The sequence below is a fragment of the Geotrypetes seraphini genome, chromosome 3 (assembly GCF_902459505.1).
Source record: "Geotrypetes seraphini chromosome 3, aGeoSer1.1, whole genome shotgun sequence".
NCBI classification, from domain to species: Eukaryota; Metazoa; Chordata; class Amphibia; order Gymnophiona; family Dermophiidae; genus Geotrypetes; species Geotrypetes seraphini.
The window spans coordinates 222,562,341-222,577,578 of record NC_047086.1 but is presented as its reverse complement, the minus strand read 5'-3'; the positions used below and the strand labels follow the sequence as shown (position 1 = coordinate 222,577,578).

Here is a 15,238-nt window from a genome sequence, read left to right as displayed (position 1 = left end):
TACATCCATGTCCCTAGTTCTGCCATACTGTAATGTGGAGTTCCAGTGGAAGATTTATGTAAGATTCATCATTGCCACATCCTGAGGCAGCTATCGATTGGCAAAACGCTGGCCATTGTCAATGTGTGATGTGCTTTCAATTTTGGTCTTCAGATGAGTATCTTTTTATTTGAGTCATAAGAGCATTGGTTTAAAGTATTACTTCTTTGGTGGCTTCTTTCAAATTTCCTTAAGGTTTGCATTGCACAAGGCTTTTTTTCTGGCGAAATATTCAATGAGGAGGTTTTTAATGCCGATGAGTTAATCCCACCCCAAGATAGCCTCCACTTTTTCACAACCTGTGTTATTTGGCTGGTGGAGGAGGGGATCGGAGGCTTTTTCCTACCTTGTAGTGATTTTCGCAAGGAAAACGACTAATGTGCTTCACCTGGGTTATTTGAAAGAAACCTCATTACTGTGTGACTGTATTTTCTAGGGAGCTCTGTACATTCTGTACGGTTTGTATGCTTGCTGTGCTGTAAATTATTGAGAGTGTGGTGTGGTAATTAAATATTTTTCTCATTTTGCTTGTGTGGTTTGAGTTAGTAGTATTATTTATAATCTGGACATTTCAGTTTAAAAAATAGATATTTGTTGGGACATCACCAGTACATGGATTTTGATTCCTCATATTTTATAGAACAATCTCTAGATTGGCAGATCCCGTTCTAAAATATTAGCATCACCAGTGATGTACTAACCTGGACATTCTTATTTGGAGTTTGATGTCCTTCTAAAATGCTGTTCCACATGAATAATTCAATTCTATCAATATTCTATCAAATATTCAATGGCAACTATGTTTTTGCCTGCCAATAATTAACTTATTTATATAGTTTCAAAAAAATATATGACTGTCATCAGGCCCTTAAAATTGTTAAATTGTCAAAAATTATTCATATAGTTGTGGGCCATGTTCAGGAAAGAGTGAGGGCAGGCCAGAAAATTATCAAGATAGTACAAAGATGGCATGGGCCAGCCTTATTCTTCGTAAAAGCGCACAAAAACATCCACAGCTAAAATATGCATGTAAAAGTCTAGCCACATGAGCAAATATATTCACACACCAACATGGAAAATACCCTCCTGTGTGAGGCAGCCACAAGTGCAGGCTTATTCATAAAGAAAGCAGAAATCCTTCTTCTTACCAGATCCAGACTTTGTAGTTTGAAACCATAAACTGAGCCTCTTTTGCTGCTATTCATGTAGTTTCCCAAAGCCAAAATAATCTGCATAAACAAATAAAAAGAATTCAAGGAAAGAAGAGAAGAGTCAAAAATTGTGCCCCCTGGAAGTTTCATGCCCCAGATGATCACCCTTCCTCCTTTTACAGCTGCCTCATTGCTGGGCTTCCTCCAGTGCTTCAAGTCAGAAGGGGAGAAAACAAAACCATGATCAATGCCCAGGGGTGGACTGATCAATCAGCTAGCGGCTCTGCGCAGGGCAGGAGCACAGGAAGATCACTCCTTTCCCTGGACCACCAGGGATTTGAAAGGTACGCGGGGGAGGTGGGAGGGAGGTAAAAGTTGTCAGTCAGCCTGGACAGGAGGCAGAGGAATTCCTCCTGTCCCAAACCACCGCTGGACCACCAGAGGAGGCCTGCAATTCATTAGGAGGGAGAGGGGTAGAGGTCAGGCTACAGGGAAGGGAGGAAGGGGGAACAGGGTGCACAGCCTGGCAGGAAGGAAGGGGGGATAGGATGCAGAGCCTGGCAGGGAAGGAAGGGAGGTGGAACTTGGTGCAGAGCCAGGCAGGGCAGCAAGGGAGGTGGAACAGGAGGGTACAGAGCCTGACAGGGAGGGGGGATGGGTGCAGAGCCTGGCAGGGCAGGGGAGGGAGGAGGAACAGGGCGCAGAGCCTGGAAGGGCAGAAAGAGAGGAGGAACAGGGTGCAGAGCCTGGCAGGGAGGGGGGGCTGAGTGCAGAGCTTGAGAGGGCATGGAGGGAGGAAGGCTAGGTGCAGAGCTGGGCGGAAATGAGGGAGGGGGCTGGGTATAGAGCCTGGTAGGGAATATTAACCTCCAGTTTTAAGGGGGAAAGGGTTACCTCAGTTTATATTTGGTCCAGCTTATATTCAAGTATTATTATTATTATTATTATTAAGTTCTTATATACCGCCATACCCAAAGAGTTCTAGGCAGTTCACATCAATTAAATTAGGATCCGGTCTGAACACGGATTTACAAAATTTTGTCGGAATTACAAGCAACGAGGAAGGAAGTATTGGGGTTTTAGCAGAAGTTTATCATAGTTGGATTGGAAGAGATGAGGGAGGGAGAGGGAACCAAGGGAGGGGAGGGGGAGAGAAAGGAGGGGGTGGGGCGGGAGTTGGATTGTTGCGGGGAATAAGGGTTAAGGGTCCTGTTCGCGGAAAAGGTATGTTTTGAGAAGTTTTCTGAAGTCGAGGTAGGTCGGGGCCTCAAGCATCATTTGGGCTAGCCAAGGGTTCAGCTTAGCCGCCTGGAAGGCGAAGGTTTTGTCGAGGAATCTTTTGAGCTGGCATAATTTTATGGAGGGGAAGGCAAACATCTGAATTCTGCGGGATTTCTTATTGGTGCAATACATAGTGAAATGGGGGGAGAGGTATTTTGGTGAAAGACCAAATACTGTTTTGTAGCAAATGCAGGCGAACTTGAAAAGGACTCGGGATTCGAAAGGTAGCCAATGCAGTTGGTGGTAGAAGGGAGTGATGTGTTCAGGCCGAAAATGAGGCGGACGGCTGTGTTTTGAATCAGTTTTAGTCTTCTGGTGATTTTCTTTGTGGAGCTCTGCTTTAACAATACTCCTAGCATTTTGGTGTCCCCTGTAGGGTTAGGTGACAGGGTATTAAAAATAAATCCTTTCCAATCCCCCCCAATTACCACCCACCTCCTCCATATCACACAGGCAGTCATCCTCAGCTCCTAGCCCAGACTAGAGAATGACACGAAGACAAATTTGTCCCCGTTCCCACAGGAACTCAATTTCCTCGTCCCCATGAGTTTTCTCACTGTCCCTGTCCCTGCCCCTTTCTGTAAGTTCTGCCTTAACCGCACAAGCCTTGAACACTTAACATAGTAACATAGTAGATGACGGCAGTTAAAGACTCGAATGGTCCATCCAGTCTGCCCAACCTGATTCAATTTTATTTATTTATTTTTTTCTTCTTAGCTATTTCTGGGCAAGAATCCAAAACTCTACCCGATACTGTGCTTGGGTTCCAATTACTGAAGTCTCCAGCCCATCTACACCCTCCCAGCCACTGAAGCCCTCCCCAGCCCATCCTCCCCCGAACGGCCATATACAGACACAGACTGTGCAAGTCTGCCCAGTACTGGCCTTAGTCCTTCAATATTTACTATTGATTTTATATTTACTTATGATTTTAAAGTGTTTGAGGCTTGTGCAGACGAGGATAGAGCTTGCAGGAATGGGGCAGGGACGGGAAAAGAACTCACCAGGACGGGTCGGGAAAATGAGTTCCCACGAGGATGGGGAAAAATTTGTCCCCGTGTCACTCTCTAATGCAGACCCACCTCGTGGGCCCTGTCCTTTTGTGATTAGAAGTGTGAGGAAGCTTAATATCTAGTGTTCTGTCTGGGATGGAAATTAATGGTGAGTGCCTAATTCTGCCTCTACCCTTTGTGAGAGAAGTACTGTAGTTGGAGGAAAGGCCGTTGGTTTTGTGGTTCACAGTCATTCGCACGCGAGACTTCAGCACACCGACATTGGAGCGCAAACAATTCGGCGCAAGACCCCAGCGCACCGCCAAAAAAACTTACTTTTAAAGAGCTCCGACACGGAGTGTGAGTGGGGAACCCCCCCCCCCAGTTTACTTCATACTCTTTGTGCTGCCGTTGGAGGGGGGTTGGAACCCTCCATTATAGAGTAAACTTAACTTTTTCCTGAGTTTTTAGGAAAAAGTTAAGTTTTCTCTATAATGTGGGGGGTTGCACCCCCCCAAAAGGCAGCGCAAAGACTATGAAGTGGGGGGTTCCCCCCCACACCCCGCATCGGAGCTCTTTAAAAGTAAGTTTTTCAGCGGCGCGCTGGGGTCTTGTGCCAAATTGTCTGCGCTCCAATGTCGGCACGCTGAAATCTTGCGCGCTTTTCTCCTGTCACCGTTTTTGTTATTAATTGATTTTTGTAATATTTTGTTATAAATTTATTTGGTCTCCACTCTGACTACACAAGGATTATAATGAATTCTGTAGCTGTGATGTACTGCATTTTAAGTTATTTGGAATAAAAATTTCATTTTCTTTATTATTTCTACTGTGAAACTTTCTGGCTCAGAGGCTGGTACAGAAAGTAATCTACACATGCCCATGGCTGAATGCTCAGCTTCTACCCTGAAATTAACAGGGGAAAAAAAATCCTGCCAGAATGCAGTAATCAGTGAGCATGCAAATTACTGTGCTGCATTAAAAACTGAAAGAAGGAAATGTAAGATGAGATGGAGCTTCTTGATAGGCAATTGGATTGGGGTGGGATTGGCATACCAGATATGAGAAAAGAATTCAACTATGAAACCATTTACAAATGCCTTGGTTAAAAAATCCTTTTTCACTCTTTGGAAGTTACGCACGATTAAGTCTTTTTTTAGTCCCAATGCATTCAGAATACTGGTCCAATCTCTGGTACTTAGTATACTGGTCTACTGTAACTCAGTTCATTTGGCAGGTCTTCAATCAAATTTGCATAATTGCACAAAATCCATAATGCAGCTATGTGTCTAATTTTTGATTTGAAGAAATCAGATCATGTTACTCCATACTATAGACAACTCCATTGGTTGCCTTTTGAGGCCAGGGTGTGGTTTAAATTTGGGGCGCTCTATTATAAAGCCATACATGGTCAGGCACCTGGTTATTTACTAGAACAATTTACATTTTTTAAGGCGGTTCGTCCATTAAGGATAACTTCATTGTTTGTGTTCCCTCCAGTACGAGGATGTCTTTACAAGAAATTTTTGCATCGAACAATTGCATATCAGGAAGCTACTTGGGATCCAGAACTGCGTATTTTGTTTGCTTCTTCGATTTCATATATACATTTCTGAAAACTATTAAAGACATCTCTTTTTGTAAAATTCTTAGAAAAGTAAGGAAGATATTTCTCTTGCATTTCACTGTGATATACAGTCTTTTGATAATGTAAAACGCATCGATCTGGAAGGTACTGCGGTCTAGAAATGTATTTTAATGTAATGTAATATACGAAATTGAATCATGAGTACAAGTCTGTTGATGGATCTCAGCTTTGAAAGAGTTTTTCCACATGGCATTTTAACTATCCCCTTCATGCCTATCTCCCTAAACTACCCCAAGCCATACACAGGGGAATGTTACTGCAACCTCTTTGGCATGTGTAGAGTAAGTTACTCTGCTTTTGGGAACAAGATATGCATTGCAGGGGTGTGTGTGTGTGGGGGGGGTGTTGTCATGGGAAAACTGCAGAATTTTTGCCAGGAAAGGAAAATGGGGTGTTTTCTTGATGGAAAGCATAGGACATTTTTTCAGTTGAGCCCTTAGTATGGGAGGATGGTTCCTATTTTACTTTCCCTGAACTACAACAGAAATGGTCTTTTGGTCCAGCTGATTACTTTGCCTACATATGCTATATCCCCACAGCGCCTGTCAATGTGAATTGGAGGAGAATTTTTGGAAGGGGACATTTTGGGGCTAGTCTCTATTTCCTAGTTTCACAGAGAACTAATTAAGCTCCAAACTCCTAAAGGTTTTGTGCCAGTCTTGGGGGTACGGAACAGAGGCCTGGGCACATGTTTACATCTTACTACATTTCACGGTATTCTTTACATTCATTTCCACCCCACACATTCAATCTCACTCATCAAAATTATGATTAATTACTTTCAAGTTTTAACATAAATATTTTTACAGGACCCCTGATGAAGGCCTTGCTATATGCTGAAACACAGACCGTGTGGGGGTCCTTATTTGCTTCATCATCTGTCAGCTGGGTCTCACCCTACTGCTTCGCCAGCTGATATGCAACAGCGGACTTTTGGCTAATCGCTTTTGTATCTGCTAAAGAGAAATCATTCGCAAAAATTGGGAATTACTTGTCAGTATTGCTAGAAGTGACTGTTTTTATTTTTTTACATATCGTTTTATGTCATTAATAAATCTGTGTGTTTCCAGTTCATCAAACTCTACTTTTTGCAATTTTTGGGGGGCTCTACCGGTTTTTGTTTTCTTGATTTATATTTAAGGCTTTGCCAGGGGTAATCTACAGTGCAGAGTTGCAGAAGTAACATTTCCATACAATAAATAGAGCATAATTTTCCTAAAGATTAGCTTTTCTTGCAGATTGTACTGATACACCACAATGTCACAAATGCAGCGAAGCAGAAAATTCTTTTGTTCATGGTATATGGCAGTATAGAAAGATAAAAGCATTTTGGATAGCACTTCTTCATTATCTGCAATTAGTATTGGGACATTCACTTAGATTTTCCATTGAGAGGCTCACTTTTAACAATCTTGCTTCCTTGGAGGCTTTAGGAGCAGGTTAGAAACTTTTCTTGGGGAAATCATATTCTGTGGAAGAATGTGTACTAAACCATTGGCTGCAACCAGAGCCTCAATTTTGGGGGGGCATTGGAGGAAAATATTTCACTTTCTGATGCTTTGGGAGTCTTATGGGGCTAGAACTTTTCCAAGAAGATATAAGAGATTCATACCTAGAGCAGATATCCCCCAAGGCATGTAGCCAAGTATTGAATAGATTTCATAAATGAATAAGGTGAGTGTTTGTTACCGGTTGGACTCCTGGGAGGGGGAGAAAAGGAAATTGATAGATTGGTATGTAAGGACCTATGGAAGACGGGTTTGGGGTCATAAGAGTACAGGCTTCAAACCAATGTTTTGATTGTATAGATCACTGTTCTTCAACCACCGGTCCGCGGACCGGTGTCGGTCTGCAGAAAATTTCTGCTGGTCCGCACAGGGCCGGCGAGATTGAATCGACAGTTAAATTTCCTGCCGACTGCGGTAGTGTTGGAAGGCTGCTGTTCCTCCCAGCCTCGGGCGATCAAGACAGGCTGCCGACGTCGGGGCCTTCCCTCTGTGAGTCTCGCCTACTCAGAAACAGGAAGTTGAAACAAAATAGGCGGGACTCAGAGAGTGAAGGTCCTGACGTCGGCAGCCTGTCTTGATTGCCGCCCCTGCCGAGTTGCCGCGGGGAAGGTGCAGAGCTACAGGTGCAGGTGAAAGGGAGATGGTCAGCGTGTGCGGGAGCAAGATCCTGGGGAGCCTTCGACAGTGGCTGTCTCCCCTCCCAGCAGCTCTCGTACTTGCCAGGGCAGTGATTCATCGGCAACTTCCTCTTTCCTCAGAGGCGGCAACGGACCCAAGTCTGCCTAAGTAAATCGCTGCTGCAGGCAAGTACTGAGAGTTGCTGGAAGGGGAGGAAGCCATTGTTGGAGGCTGGGAAGCTGCTGGATAAAGGGAGAGCTGCTACTGGACCTGGACGGAGGTAGAAGGAGAGATGCTGCTGGGAGGGGAGGAGGGAAAGGGATGGGAAAAGAGTTACTGTTGGATAGGGGGAGGAGGGAAGGGAGAAGGAAAAATGGAAGGAAACAGCTGGCAGGGAGATTAGAGGGGGAAGCGGTCAGGATGGAATGGAGAGATCAGATGAGAAAAAGGGGAGAGAGAGGAATGAGAAAGTAGAGAGAAATTGATGCTGGAAAGGGGGTCAGCAGATAAATGAGAGAGGGATAAAGATGCTAGATCTGGTGTAGGAGAGATAAAAATGAAGAAAGCAGTGAAGCTGGAATGAATCATGACAGAGGCTGGATGGAAAGGGGAGAGGGGCAAAGAAAGAAGTCAGATACATATGGAAGGGGGAGAGGACAGACATTGGATGGAATGCGCAGATGCTGGATTGAAGACACAGGGCAGACGCTGGAAGGAAAAGAGTGAAAAGAAGATAAAATCAGAAACCAGAGACAACAAAAGGCAGAAAAAAATAATTTTATTTCTATTTTGTCATTAGAATATATCAGATTTGAAATATATATCCTGCTAGAGACATAACTGGGGACTGCAAAGCTCAGTCAGTGCTTCTTTAGCTTCCAGCTGGCTTAGGGCTCTCTCAGACCAGGGGTCACTCCCCTAACACTATTCCTGTTATGTGTGACTGCAATATTCTGTTAGCATGATATTTCTGTGTAGCATTCTGTAATAACTTGGCTTGTTCAGTTTTCTTGATAGTAGAGGGGATATATGTGAAGGGGAGGGGAGACAGGGGTTTTGTTGGTCCTTGCTCTGAATATTTGTATTTATAAAATCACAGTTGTACAGAATATTGTTTCTTGTTATACTTTAATAAAATACATTCAATATAAAATCATAACTGCGGCTTGTGCAGATGGGATCAGATGGTTTGCGGGGACCAAGCTCGTGGAGATGGGGTGGAAATGTTTTTTTAAAATTTCAGTCTTAGTAGTTTGCCAGTCCACAAAATAATTCTTTTATTTCTGCCGGTCCTCGGGTGTAAAAAGGTTGAAAAACACTGGTATAGATTATTTTTGTTGCATTGTATTTGGGGGGAAAGAGGGGGTTGAATTTTGATAACCCTGTGAAAGGTGATGGTTTTTATTTTGTGGTTTATCTTTCAATAAAAAGATGCTGAAATAAATACAAATCTGAAAGAAGAGTGATATAAAAAATAAAAAAAAGAGCCAGCTACCTGATCTGTACCCTTTTCTGAATCCTCTGCTACTCTATATCATACTGCATTCCATTTATAATTTTAATAATTACACATCAAGTTTTCTATTCAAAATTCCCTTTTATCAGTAGTTCTCTTAGGGGCCATTTTACTAAAATGCAGCAAAAAGTGGCTTTATTGCAGTTAGCCTGTTTCAGAGATGACTTACTTCATATCCTCTTTTTATATATTTAAATATTTTGGTTATCAAGCATTTATTATTATGCTCTGTCTCAGAGATGGCATACGCTATCCCCTCTTTTTATACACTTCAAACATTTTTGGGTTGTATTCATTATGAAGTTTTGGGGTTTTTTTTTAAACTTGATCATGAATACAACCCAAAAAATGTTTGAAGTGTATAAAAAGAGAGGATAGCGTATGTCATCTCTGAGACAGATAATAAACGCTTGATAACCAAAATATTTAAATGTATTCATCATATATTCTTTTTTTTTTTTAATCCAGAAGCACTCTCCACAGTGGTTTATTTCCAAATTCATTTCTAGATGCCATATACTCCTCATGGTAGGGCTTTCTTATTGCACACCTTGTTTATATAATTCCCTTTTAATTCATTTTTTGATAAGAATATCCTGTAATTTTATTGAGATATAACTTTTTTTCTTAAATTCATATTTTAAGCTTTATTATAATTTATAGTTCATTAGAGTTTAATATATTTTATATGAAAAGCTTTTATTGGTTTATTATCATACATATTATGATTTTTTTTTAATATTTTAAACTTTTAAATATTTTTTCTAGTTTCTCTCTTTATTCATAACAAATTTTTTTTATTATTTGAACAGTATGCAAAATGCGTTGTTGTGTTATCATCCTTTAATGTCTCTGTGATTTTATTGTTCACTTATGTTTTTATTCATTTTGAACATATGTATATTTCTTTGTAGATAATGGTTGATTAACCCCTGATGCAAGCTTGCTGAGCTGAAACACAGACTGTGTTGGGCAATATAGTTTTGTACAAAGATTCATTCTAAGATACAGATCTCTGGTTGGTCTTCATTTTTCTCTCTGCTTTGTGGACTTTCTGCTTGGCTCGCGTGAAGAATTGGTTCTCTATGTTTTGTCTGAACTCTAATTTGACCCAGTGGGCCCTTTAATTTTCTGGTGCTGCTGCTGTGCAAAACACACTTTTGTGCCACAAAGTATACACTTACTTTTCAACATAATTGGCTAAATTACCTCCCTAAAATGATGTGAACAACTGACGGGCTAACCCCTGAGATTGGCAAGTGGGTAAGGGGTAAAGAAGTCTTCTCCCTTCTATTTATCAATTTCATACTGACCCCTATACTCCATCTTCATACTCATCAGCCTCCACTTAGTTCAAAGGAAGATAGCTGGACAGTCCCTGTAATATGAATGCTAGAAAACCCTGCATTGGGAGACCTTTAGTAACTTAGAGGAAGCACCTTCTTCTTGCTGATTCCCATCCCGTGCCACAGAAGAAGCTCACCTCCAGCATCCGCTTCAGTTTCTGAGAGGACTTTACTGATGCTGAAGCAGCAATCACTGCATTAAGTTGCTGAAAATACAAGGGAAAATTAACAATTATTAATGAGGAATACCTATATACACCCCACCCACTGAACTGCATCCACAGAACTGAAGTCCCCAGTTCCAAATGATGAACTGGACCAGGAAAGGTATCTGGTGAAAATCTTCCTACAGACTGAGCTATTTTTTATATCCTGGTGATTTCTGTGACCCCTGAGACCTGGTGTCCCTTTTTCATCCATTTTGTACTTCCAACATGCCCTGTCTTCTCTTTTTGTACAAGAATTAATCCTGCAAGATGTCTGTCCAGAATAGGGCTGTGTTCCTGGGGCAGGTGAGTCTGAAAAAGTATGCTCATGCTCCCAGTGTACAAAGATGAAAATGGCTAGAGAGGCAATGAAGGAAGAATTAACAGCCAATTACTGAATTAAGTTACACGCTAAACTGACCTTATTCTATAACCTGTGCATGCAAATTTGCATACTAGTTGGAAATTTGAGTGTGCAAGTTTACAGCACTAAGGAACTAATGTACTACTGTCCACAAGAAGGTTAAGGGTGGCTGCTGATGATATTGGTGGACGGCAATAAGTTGGCTTGAGGAAAATACCTACCGGCGTGAGCATCTGGACATTCTCATCAAAGTTTCCCAAAAATGTCAAAATAGTCATCCTCTGAGTAAGCCGTTCCACCTTACTAAAGTGCATCATAAAGCGATCCTCATCAGAGAGATCATCCAGAGGTTTACGCTCCCTCTCATACTGCCGCAGCAGCTTCACCTCTGCCTCTGTTGGCAGGAAACGCATCAGACACTCAACAAAGTCCACAGGTAGCGTCTTGAGGTCAAACCTGCAAAACGTACAGAGCAAACTGGTTAAACAGCCCAAACCAGTTGCTACTCTGCATTCAACTAAACCTTTACCGTCTTTCAAATCAGTAAGCCCAACTTTAGATAAGAGGTGCAGAGGAGACATCCAGGTCAAGACATAGAAAGAAAAATTCCCACTGTGGTTTTTGCAAAAATGCTACCAAACAGTGCCTTTCTAAACTACTTTTAAAAGGAGCGGCTGTGTTAATCTGGTGTACTAAACATGACAAAGGCAGGTGGCACCTAACGAACTAACCAATTAACTGAGGCATGAGCTCTTGAGAGTCAGAGCTCATGTCATCAGAAAGATTGTGCATCTAAAGGGCTGGACTAGTACAGTCCTCTTTGGCGGTAGTCTTTATTGAGAAAATTATTTGTTGTCATTTTGCCATTGTTCATTGTGGGGTTTTTCTTGTTAATAAAGGGCTGGACTAAGATTCTCAAAAAGCTCATACTTCTATAAATTGGTTAGTTTATAAAGTGCTACCTACCTTGGACATTCTTGTAAAACCTGAATTTCTCCACATCCTGCAGGAATATCAATTCTAAAAAGCTGTGCTTGTGTTTATTCATATAATCTACAGAATACCCTTGCTTGATTCTCGCCTGGATGCTCATTCTAATCTCTGTTGCAGAGGGTGTGAGGGGGTATAAGTACCTATTTCCATGTGTATTAGTCTTGTTGGAGGGAAGCTGGAAAGTGAGTATTGGTTTTTCTCTGGCATTATCATTTGCTTGGATGTACTGGTAGCTTTTAGGGGCATGCTTTACCATCACTACATTCCAATATTATTTCATGTTAAAGATCACCAGGCTAAGTTTCATCATATCTGGGGTCCTTTTCTTCTACATTGTAACTGAGACAGATTGAGAAGGAATGGACTTTCTGCAACGCTCTGTGTTTGGGGGGGATTTCCAAGCTATTGTCTTGTTCCCTTTGCTTAGTGAGAGGCTGATAACGTTAAATGGTTGATTAATCCCCATGTCATGTACTACGAAAGGTCAGCCCAATATTCAAAGCCATTTATATGGCCAGGAAAGGTCAGTGCCACTGAATATCCCCATTAACCAGCGTATCCTCTAACTAGATAGGTTAGGACAGAGTACAAACTTAGCCAGTTAATGGTGATTTTCAGCCTGCTGACCAGCTAAGTAACCCCATAAAGTCAGGACAGCATAAAAGCAGTCCTAACTTTATATAGTGAAGTTAACTGGCTGCCGGCCTGAACATAGGCCAGCGCATGATTAACTTCAGGGTGGCTGCTGAGATTCAGATATTCAATGCTGGGAACTGCACATACCCCAGGAGTTAGGAGGTTGTTTCACTCCAGCATTTCTATACTTTGGGAACTCAGTGTTCATATCTCATACCCAGTAGTTTAATTGGTAATAGTACATGTGCATCTTTAGTGAATGCTCCTGGCCACAACCTTTTTAAATTTCACACTGTAAGATTTGCATGCGGATCTTTTGCACACACAAATCCAAAACGTTTTTAACCAATAATTGATTGTTAGCACCTATTTACTGGCACTAATTGACATGTTAGTCAATTTAATTAGGCACGCATTTCAGGATAATGTGCAATCTTGCTTGCAGAAATGTGTGCACCATTTATAGAATCTGCTTCACAGTGCCTTGCAAAAGTTTTCACATTCTTATACTTATTTCATATTCTACTGTCTAAAATAATGCAGTTCAAAATGTGTTAAAGTAGGAGCTTGTTTCTCTGACTTACGCAATATGCTCAACACTAGCGTCATGAAAACCAGTTGCAGAAATATACAAAAAGTAATTAAGAACAAAAACCCCCATTAGCAGCAATAATAGCTATGAGTAGAAAAGGTCTACCAAGTTTGCATAGTGGGATTTGCCCTTTCTTCTCTGCAGAACAGCTCATACTCTTTCAAATAGGATTGGGATCAAATATGGTCTACAGTCTTCAAGTCTTGCCAAAGCTTTTCCATTGGATTCAGGTCTGGACTTGGGCTGGGCCAATCAGACCATTTTTCTCTTCCTGCTCAGCCACTAAATTGTTGCTTTGCTCGGTATCATTGTCCTGTTGAAAAGTGAATCTTCTCTCCAGTATTAGGACTAGAGCAGACTGAAACCAGGACTTGTCTGTACTTTTCCTAAATCTTCACTAGTCTCTCCATCTCCATTGCTGCAAAGCATCTTCACAATATAACATTGCCACCACCATGCTTTACTGTAGAGGTGGTAGTAGGGTGATATGCTGCACTTGCTTTATGCCATGCATATCAATTGGAACTGAGACAAAAAAACCACACCACTCATCAGTCTATAAAGCCTTCACCCACATAACTGCAGTGTCCCCTAGATGACTCTAGGTGGCATATCATAAGGGTGGTTTTATAACCTAAGTCAGGGCTACTCAATTCTGGTTCTCAAGGTCTACAGGCAGAACAAGTTTTCAGGATATCTACAATGAATATGCATAAGAAAGATTTGCAAGCATAGCCGGCAGTGGTCAGTGTTTTTTTAGATGCTGATCGTTGCTGGCTAGGTTAGCTCCTTGATATTCTGTGCTGGGCCAAGTCTGGACACTGGCATTGAATACTGGACCGGATGGAATTCACCCGAGAGTCTTAAAAGAATTGAAGGTTGAAATTGGAGAGTTATTGCAAAAACTTGCCAACCTGACAATTAGAACTGGACAGATACCGGACAACTGGAAGATAGCGAATGTCACGCCAATTTTCAAAAAAGGATTGAGAGGAGAACCGGGCAACTACAGACCTGTGAGCCTGGAAAGATGATATTGATTAAAGATAGCATAGTCCGGCACTTGGATACACACAACCTGATGAAAGCCAGTCAACATGGCTTCAGGAAAGGGAAATCATGTTTAACAAATTTACTTCAATTTTTTGAGACCGTGAACGAACAAATTGATAGTGGAGAACCGGTGGACATAATATACTTAGACTTCCAGAAAGAGTTTGACAACGTTCCACACAAAAGACTTCTCAGGAAACTACAAAGCCATGGAATAGAGGGAGATATACTAAGATGGGTAGACAAATGGCTGGAGAACAGAAAGCAGAGAGTGGGCATAAATGGGAAGTTCTCAGACTGGGAGAAAGTGACTAGCTCGGTACTTGGGCCCATCTTATTTAACATTTTCATCAATGAACTAGAAGAAGGAACATCCAGTGAGATCATCAAGTTTGCAGACGACACAAAGCTATGCCGGGCAATCAGATCGCAGAAGGATAGCGAGGAACTCCAGAGCGACTTGTGTCAGTTAGAGAAATGGGTGGAGAAATGGCAGATGAAGTTTAATGTGGAGAAATGCAAAGTAATGCATTTAGGCAGTAAGAATAAGGAACACGAGTATAGAATGTCAGGTGCAACTCTGAGTAACAGCAAACAAGAAAAGGACCTGGGTGTACTGATAGATAGGACCCTGAAACCATCAGCACAATGTGCGGCAGCAGCAAAGAAAGAAAGCAAATAGAAGGTTGGGCATGATAAAGAAGGGAATCACGAGTAGATCAGAGAGGGTCATAATGCCGCTTTAGTACAATCGACTCCATCACAACCTCACCCCCCAAATCTGATCCTGTAAACTGCTAACCACTAATCTCTAACTATGAATGTCCCATTCAATTTGTAGAATCTTTCTAATTCATTGTAAACCGCATAGAACTTCACGGTCCTGCGGTATATAAACTATTATTATTATTATTATTACCCCACTTGGAATACTGCATCCAACATTGGTCTCCCAATGAAGGATATAAAACTGCTGGAGAGGGTGCAAAGACGAGCAACGAAACTAGTAAAAGGTATGGAGAAACTGGAATACGAGGATCGACTTAAGAGACTGGGATGACTTGAGAAAAGGAGACTGCGAGGGGATATGATCGAGACCTTCAAAATACTGAAAGGAATCGACAAAATAGAGAAAAAAAAATTATTTACATTGTCCAATTTGACATGGACAAGAGGACACGGAATGAAGCTAAGGGGGGACAAGTTCAGGACAAATATCAGGAAGTTCTGCTTCACGCAGAGAGTGGTTGACACCTGGAATGCTCTCCCAGAGGAGGTTATTGCGGAATCGACCG

At 41.7% G+C, this 15,238-nt stretch overlaps 1 protein-coding gene across 5 annotated transcripts in view; it reads right to left on the bottom strand.

Moving 5' to 3' along the window:
• Nucleotides 1-15,238, bottom strand: part of FMNL3 (formin like 3) — a 285,433-nt gene that overhangs the window by 32,686 nt on the left and 237,509 nt on the right. For all 5 annotated transcript variants that reach the window (XR_004538810.1, XM_033938096.1, XM_033938095.1 and 2 more), the window contains 3 exons: nt 10,891-11,125; nt 10,237-10,305; nt 1,188-1,268 (listed from right to left, as the gene is read on the bottom strand). Coding sequence is in view for 4 of the 5 variants with exons in the window: in XM_033938096.1 (XP_033793987.1) it covers nt 1,188-1,268; nt 10,237-10,305; nt 10,891-11,125 (385 nt within the window). In the remaining variant the exon portion in view is untranslated. The remainder of the gene's footprint in view (nt 1-1,187; nt 1,269-10,236; nt 10,306-10,890; nt 11,126-15,238) is intronic.